Source organism: Octopus bimaculoides, chromosome 25 (genome assembly GCF_001194135.2).
Source record: "Octopus bimaculoides isolate UCB-OBI-ISO-001 chromosome 25, ASM119413v2, whole genome shotgun sequence".
Taxonomy (NCBI): Eukaryota; Metazoa; Mollusca; class Cephalopoda; order Octopoda; family Octopodidae; genus Octopus; species Octopus bimaculoides.
The window spans coordinates 21452368-21460578 of NC_069005.1; the positions used below are offsets into that span (position 1 = coordinate 21452368).

Here is an 8211-nt window from a genome sequence, read left to right on the forward strand (position 1 = left end):
TAATAATAATAACAAGAGCACTCAGAGAGTGCAAACCTCCACCAAGGCAACACCAACGTCCTCTCAACGATTAGCCAGAGATGATTTTTAAAATGAGAATATCTGAAATAAACTCGACTACTCTCACAAACGAGAAAACTAAAAATGAACCCGACTGGTCTGGAAAATTAAGTAAAAAAAAACAGGAAAAATGATCCAGAATCCTTGTCCGGTACCAGATCGATCCCAAAATCTAATCAGTTCATGCCAGTCACAGGGCCAAACATCCCTGAAAGTTTCATCCGAATCCATCCAGTGGTTCTTGAGATATCTTGTCCACGGACAAGCAAACAAACAAACAAACACGACTGAAAATAATACCTCCACCTTAGCAAAGGCGGAGGTCATAATTGTTTCTCTTGCAGGTAGTAAGCAAGAAATTTTGCAGTGAAGAGATTGGTCAGTTGTGCTTGACTGCATTACTTGATTGGTATTTTATTTTATTGATCTTAAAAAAATGAAAGTCAAAGTTAGTGTTGGTGGGATTTGAACTTAGAATGTAAAGAGTTGGAACAAATATTCCTTTCTACTATAGGCACAAGGCCTGGATTTTTGTGGGGAAGGGAACAATCAATCACATCGACCCCAGTACTTGACGGTACTTTATCAACTCCACCCATTTGAAAGGCAAAGTTAACCTCGGCGGAATTTGACCTCAGAACTTAGTAACAGACAAAATATTGTTAAGCACTTTACCCAGCACGCTAACGATTTTGCCAACCCTCTATCCTTACTATAAATGATTTTGCTTAACACTCATTGATTCTGCCAGTTTAAATAATTATTTCTGACATAGGAAGAAGGTCACAGATGTGTAGAGAGAGGGTTGGTTGGTTTAATCATTTATCTTATTGACTCTTGGAGAAATGAAAGGGAAAATCACTCCAGTGGGTCTTCAATAAAATTTTGTTCATCCTTTTATAATTCTGCTGCCCTGTTATATTCTTTTCTCATTCACCAGTGATGTAAATGTATTGAGAAAGTAAGCCAGTGCTAGAAATAACAGCCAAATCAACCTCAAATTACATCCTAATATCTTGAAAACGGAAGGGGTCAAATACACTAAGTTTGAACAAAAGACAGGATGGTTGAGAATGGAATATCTTTGATCATAGTTCTGCTGGATCAAATCATAAGCTGACCTGGGGCTAAACAGCACTGGCAACAATATGAGTTAGAAACAAAAATGGCAGGATGGACAAAACCAAGCAACTGTTTCTGTGAACTCTCAGAAATGACCTACTTTCAGCAGTTTATTTTTTTTGTCTATAATACTAAATTGATGTAATTATTGTCCTTCCTAAAGGCATTAGCAGCATAAGTGATGAAAAACAGCTTCAATTTATTTCTATTGGAAGTTTTGAATTTGTGAGTCCAATTAGATTCTCATTTGAAGATAATACAATTTACTTATACCATTAAAGCTCTTCAGCAAGGAATAAATATCTCACAACCTCATTTCATTGCCCTATAAAGATATAATAATGTATCGAAGTAAGAAATCATTTTTATTTATTTTTAGTTACCATATATACTCATGTAAAAGTCGAATTCTTTAGATCAGGGGTTTTCAAACTATGGTCCGCGGACCACAGGGGGTCCTCAAAGACAGGACAGGGGGTCCGTGGACAGCAAATACTTTTTATGGGCAATTTGATTTTATATGTTTTTTAATCGAAATCTTTTAATTGACAATAAACCTATTTGTTAAATACTGTTAAATAAATAAATGTAAAAATATATGTTATTTTAAGCAAATATTTATTTATATATTTCATAAGCGTTTATAAGGGGGTCCCTAAGGTAAAGCCTGGAATATAAAGGGGTCCGCAAGTCAAAAAGTTTGAAAACCCCTGCTTTAGACCATTTCAGGTCAAATTTATGGGGTCGACGATCACATGGATACTGCTCTTGAGGGGCTGAAATTCAAGCTAGAATCCAAAGTACTGTATCAGCTGCAGAAGCCCAACTGATCTCTAAGTGAATAAAAACAAAAACACAATGAATTACAATAATATTACTAATTCTCTGCATCAAAACACGTGTCGTAGTAAATATCAAAACCCATAAACAAGACCTCATAGATCTTATAAATATTTACACTTTCTCTTTTAAAAAGAAGTTGCAGGATGTCATGTGCAGTGGTGTTTGCTGTTGTTCACCAACAGGACTGTCAGTGAAACACATTTCTCACCATGTAAAAAAGACGAACATATGACGTATGTGTTTATTGTATTTGAAGATGAGGAAAATATAAAGGTTGCATGGGAACCACTGATCTAGCATTTAATTGAATGCTTTTTCGGCTTACCAAAGTCATACCTTTGTATGAATTCAGACAGTGGTGTTTGCTAGTGTTCACCAATAGTGCTGTCTGTGAAACATGTTTCTCACCATGTAAACAATGAGTGTATGACGCATGTGTTTATTGTGCTTGAAGGTGTATATAGGCTTGCAGCATATCCTGTGCATACATTTTAGTAATGGTGATGCAGCAGCCATCCACAGATGTGGAGGCGCAATGGCCCAGTGGTTAGGGCAGCGGACTGGCGGTCATAGGATCGCGGTTTCAATTCCCAGACCGGGCGTTGTGAGTGTTCATTTGAGCGAAAACACCTAAAGCTCCACGAGGCTCCAGCAGGGGATGGTGGCGAACCCTACTGTACTCTTTCACCACAACTTTCTCTCACTCTTACTTCCTGTTTCTGTTGTGCCTGTAATTCAAAGGGTCAGCCTTGTTACACTGTGTCACGCTGAATATCCCCGAGAACTACGTTAAGGGTACACGTGTCTGTGGAGTGCTCAGCCACTTGCACGTTAATTTCACGAGCAGGCTGTTCCGTTGATCAGATCAACTGGAACCCTCGACGTCGTAAGCGATGGAGTGCCAACACTATTACTTGAGTATATATTGTATTTATATATTCATTAGTAGCAGTAGTAGTTAAAGTTTCTGCAAGTCCATTGTTTTGCAGTTCAAAGTCTCAATTCACCACTGAAAAAAACTTTGCTTTTCTCCACTCCTGAGTTTATTTTGAAGTCAATAATATCTGAGCAAATATAAAACCAATTTAATCATTCACTAGATATTATATCCATTGTACAGTTTTTTTTTTCTGTTATTGCTGTTAATTTCTTTCATTATGCTATATCATTTTGTTAGCAGTATGCAAATGGTTTTGGCGGGTCTGTGGTTTAATATTGATTGCATTCTTCGCATCCATGATTAATTCTCCAATCCTTTCCATTCTTTTAGATCGATAAATGTTCCTTATATGTATTGCTTAATTTGTTGACATACCATTAATATGATTAAACTGAACATTAACTGTTACAAATGTCCAATATAGTAGCTTTTCTTTTTTTTTTTTTTCTACCATATATATTATATTTTTTCCTATTCTTTTCAGACAAGGCTGAACATATACAGCTTCAGTAAACGTTTTTCTGGTTCCTGGGGTAATTGCGATTGCGAAGGTAAGACTAATTCAATTCTCTTCGTTAATTCATTCTCAAAATTGTAACATATGGCTAGATGCAGGCATGACTGTGTGGTTAAGAAACTTGCTTTGCAATCACATGGTTTAAGGTTCAGTCCCACTGCACAGCACCTTGGACAAGTGTCTTTTACCATAGCCCTATGCCAACCAGTGCCTATAGAGGGAAATTGATAGGTGGAATCTACAGCACATTTTCATTTTAATAAAGTTGTAATTTATGAAGTAGTAGTCGTGGATTTGCTCTGTGGTAAATCTGATGATCTACCATCTTCAGCAAGTAGATCAAGCTGAAATTATTTTTTTTAAATCTAAGACATTTTTCATTTTTTACTTGTTTCACTCATTGATATGTAGTCATGCTGGGGACAGTGTCTGGACGACAGGTTTAGTTGATTAAATCAACCCCAGTACTTATTTTCAAGTCTGGTACTTATTGTATTAGTTACTTTTGCTGAACTACTAAGTTACAGGGATGTAAACAAACCAATACCAGCTATCAATTGATTTGGTTGGACAAACACCAAAGACGCACACACACACACATCTATCTACCTACCTACCTACCTACCTACCTACCTACCTATCTGTCTGTCTGTCTAGGCACAGACATGGCTGTGTGGTAAGAAGTTTGCTTCCCAATCACATGGTCCTGTGTTCAGCCCCACTGCATGGCATCTTGGGCAAGTGTCTTCTACTATAGCCTCGGGCCGACGAAAGAATTGTGAGTGGATTTGATAGGCAGAAACTGAAAGAAGCCTGTTGTATGCATATATTTATATATATATATATACATATATGTGTGTGTGTGTGTGTATGTATACATTTATGTGTAAGGCTTGAAAGAAATGAAGTTAGTATTCTTCGCTGGATGTGTAATGTCAGTGTGCATGTTCAACAGAGTGTAAGCATCTTGAGAGAAAAATTGAGCATAAGAAGCATCAGATATGGTGTGCAAGAGAAACAACTGCACTGGTATGGTCATGTGATGCATATGGATAAGGACAGCTGTGTGAAGAGATGTCAGTCTCTAACTGTGGAGGGATCCTGTGGTAGAGGTAGACCCAGGAAGACATGGGACGAGGGGAAGCATGATCTTCGAACTTTGGGCTTCACAGAAGCAATGATTAGTGATTGAGATCTTTGGCGATATACTGTGCTTGAGAAGACCCATCAAGCCAAGTGAAATCATAGTCATGGCTGATGCTGGTGTCACGTAACTGGCACCCGTGCCGGTAGCATGTAAGGAGCTCCTTTCAGGCATTGGGCCTCATGGAGGCAAAGTGGCCAATGTTGGTGGCACATGAAAAGTTCCTTTGCAATGTTGGGCCTCACTGAGGTAATGACTGAGACCTTTGGCATGATGTCATGCTTGAGAGAAAGACCCATGAAGCCAAGTAAAATTGTAGTTGTGGCAGATACTGGTGTCACGCAAAAGGCACCCATGCCAGTGACATATAAAAGCACACATCACACTCTCGGAGTGGTTGGCATTAGGAAGGGCATCCAGCCATAGAAACCATGCCAAATAAGATTGGGGTCTGGTGCAGCCTTCCAGCTTGCCAGTCCTGGTCAAACTGTCCACTCCGTGCCAGCATAGATAACAAATGTTAAATGATGATGATGATGATATATACATATGCAACAGGCTTCCACACTCATAGTTTTTGTCTACCAAATTCACTCATATGGCATTGGTCAGCCGAGTAGAAGATATTTGCCCAAGGTACTTGAAACCATGCTTCTTATCCACACAGCCATGTCTATTAATAATTAGTTACAAGTAAGTCCTGTACTTATTGAGTTTTTTAATCTTTTTTCTTTCTTTCTTTCTTTCTTTCTTTCTTTCTTTCTTTCTTTCTTTCTTTCTTTCTTTCTTTCTTTCTTTCTTTTTTTCTTTCTTTCTTTCTTTATGTAAAATTTAATATCACTAAATTTCTATATATTTCAGATTGTGATAAAAATGAAACAATGGATTTATCAGACAGTTGCTGAATTAGTATTTTGTGTTTGTATTTCTGTTTTTCAGTTAAAACCGTTTATTTTTTTAATGGACATTTCTATTTTCTTGTCTTTTTATCACCTCCATTTCACCATTCCATATCTCAACACAGAAATGAGTTTCTCATATTTCATAAACTACGTTGCATTTGTTTATCTCTGTTTTTCTTTCATTTCATTTTTCTTATCTTGTTTTTGTCTCCTCCTCTATTTGAACAGACAATATTTCATGTTAATATTTATATGAATATATATATTTTTAGTAAAAAATAATAAACAATAAACACTGGAATCAGTTCTTATGTGTTGAATTTACATTTTTCTTTTTTGTAATGTTACATAAATGTGTCCATTTGAATGATTTTGGTAGTTTCTGCAAAGCAGGAGAATGTTTGTATGCCAACAATTTAATCGATTGAGTCAATGTAAACATTTAGACATTATCATCAACATTTAACATCCATTGTCCATGCTGGCATGGGTTGGACAGTTTGACCAGGGTTGGCAAGCTGAGGGGCTGCACCAGACTCCAGTCTGATTTAGCATGGTTTCTATGGTTGGATGCTCTTCCTAACACCAACCACTCCAAGAGTTTAAATGGGTGCTTTTACGTGCCACCGACATATGTGCCAGTTACATGCCACCAGTATCTACCACATCTATAATTTCACTTTGCTTGATGGGTCTTCTACTCAAGCACAGCATGTTGCCGAAGGTCTCAGTCATTTGTTATTGCCTCCGTGAGGCTCAGCGCTCAAAAGTGCTTTTATATGCCACTGGCACAGGTGCTAGTTTCCAAATCTTGCTGCATTTCAAATGGAATTTTTGGCCCTCCAAAGTCATCTTGGTGTATAAGTCAACCTATCCATTTTGGCTGTAAATTTTAGTCTGAAAAATTTGACTTGCATACTGGATATATTGCAAAATCCATTATACCAAGTGCAGCAGAAAGGTTGCCCTGATTTCAAAGGTTAATAAAAAACAAACACATGAAGATACAAGAAAAAACAAACTCTTCAACAACAAATGCACGATGCTCTCCACTCCATGCCATGGTGGGTACTACCTGAAACAGGAAAACAAAATGGCACTTAATGAGCTTCATAGAAATACAAAGTTTTTCCATGTATCTTCATGTGTTTGTTTTTTTTTTATTAACCTTTGAAATTAGGGCAACCTTTCTGCCTCACCCTGTACTTGCTACAATTATTATACTGTGTAGTGGTGCTCAAATCTGCTTCAAAACAATGTCTTTTCAACTTCAATCCCACTACACATTACTTGGGACAAGTATTTGCTTTCTATCATAGCCCTTGGGTTCATAAAGGCACATGGTTCAGTGGTTAGGGTATTCAGCTCACAGTTGTAAGGTCATAAGTTCAATTCCCATGTTGTGTCCCTGGGCAAGATACTTTCTTTCACGTTGCTCCAGTCCACTCAGCTAGCAAAAATGAGTAGCACCTGTATTTCAAAGGGCCAGCCTTGTCACATTGTGTCACGCTGAATATCTCCGAGAACTACATTAACGGTATGCATGTCTGTGGAATGCTCAGCCACATGCACGTTAATTTCATGAGAAGGCTCTTCCGTTGATTGAATCAGCAAATGGAACCCCTCCTTGTTGTAACTTAAGGAATGCCAGTACAAATACAAGTATGTATGTATACACACACAAATCTAAAAACCAGATAAAGATCAGGTCCTACCACCACTCCCACACATTAGGATATGATATGGTTTCATTAACAAATTGATACAAATTGATATTTTGATGAAGTACAAAACTTTTTTTTTTTTTTTTTTTGCAGAATGGACACTAGCATAATACTGATATTTTATTAATTCTATAAAGATGTAAGGCAAAGTTCATTGTGTCAGGATTTGAACTCAGTACATCAAGACTGAAAGTAAATACCACAAGGTATTTTATTTAGTCCACCGCTCTATAATTTCTGCCAACTCACTGACCTTAAAAGAAAATTAAATATTAATGAGAAATTTAATATTAATATTTGTTCGTATTCTATAGATTTCTACTATTTAGTTTCAATTGGACCTAGTTAGTGATCATTTATAGAACTCAAAAGAATTATTTGGCAGCTTGAGGCCAACTTGGGATAATGCAAGAACTAATAAGGAAACTGCTGTATGGCTACTAATTTGGGGTTATTGAAAAAATAGAACATATAAATTGATTTTTGAAAGGTCAAAAAAAAAACCATCTCATAAAATAAAAACATCCTCAATGCTTTCACTTTTCAAAAGATATATCGATATATCTTTTATCTTTTTCTAGTTTCAGTCATTAGACTGTGGCCATACTGGGGTACCATCTTGAAGAATTTCTGGTTGAACAAATTGACCTCAGCACTTATTTTTTTGGTGGGGATTTTAAAGCCTGCTAGTTGTTCTGTTGATCTCTTTTGTTAAGCTGCTAAGTGATGGGGATGTAAACAAACCAACTCCAGTTTCCAAGGAGTGGATGGGGTGGGGTGGGGAAAACACAGACGCAAAGAAAGAGAGACATACATACATATAACAAGATTCTTTCAGTTTCTTATTTCTTTATTGCCCACAAGGGGCTAAACGTAGAGGGGACAGACAAAGAAATTAAGTCGATTACATTGACCCCAGTGCGTAACTGGTACTTATTTAATCGACCCTGAAAGGATGA

General features: G+C 37.1%; 1 protein-coding gene across 1 annotated transcript in view; it reads left to right on the top strand.

The window, feature by feature from the left end:
* Nucleotides 1–5829, top strand: part of LOC106878722 (putative uncharacterized protein DDB_G0282133) — a 142405-nt gene extending 136576 nt beyond the window's left edge. The window contains exons 10-11 of the mRNA XM_052976837.1: nt 3450–3516; nt 5488–5829. Of these exons, the coding sequence (XP_052832797.1) occupies nt 3450–3516; nt 5488–5531 (111 nt within the window). The 3' untranslated portion in view covers nt 5532–5829. The remainder of the gene's footprint in view (nt 1–3449; nt 3517–5487) is intronic.
* The last annotated feature ends 2382 nt before the right edge of the window (nt 5830–8211 follow it).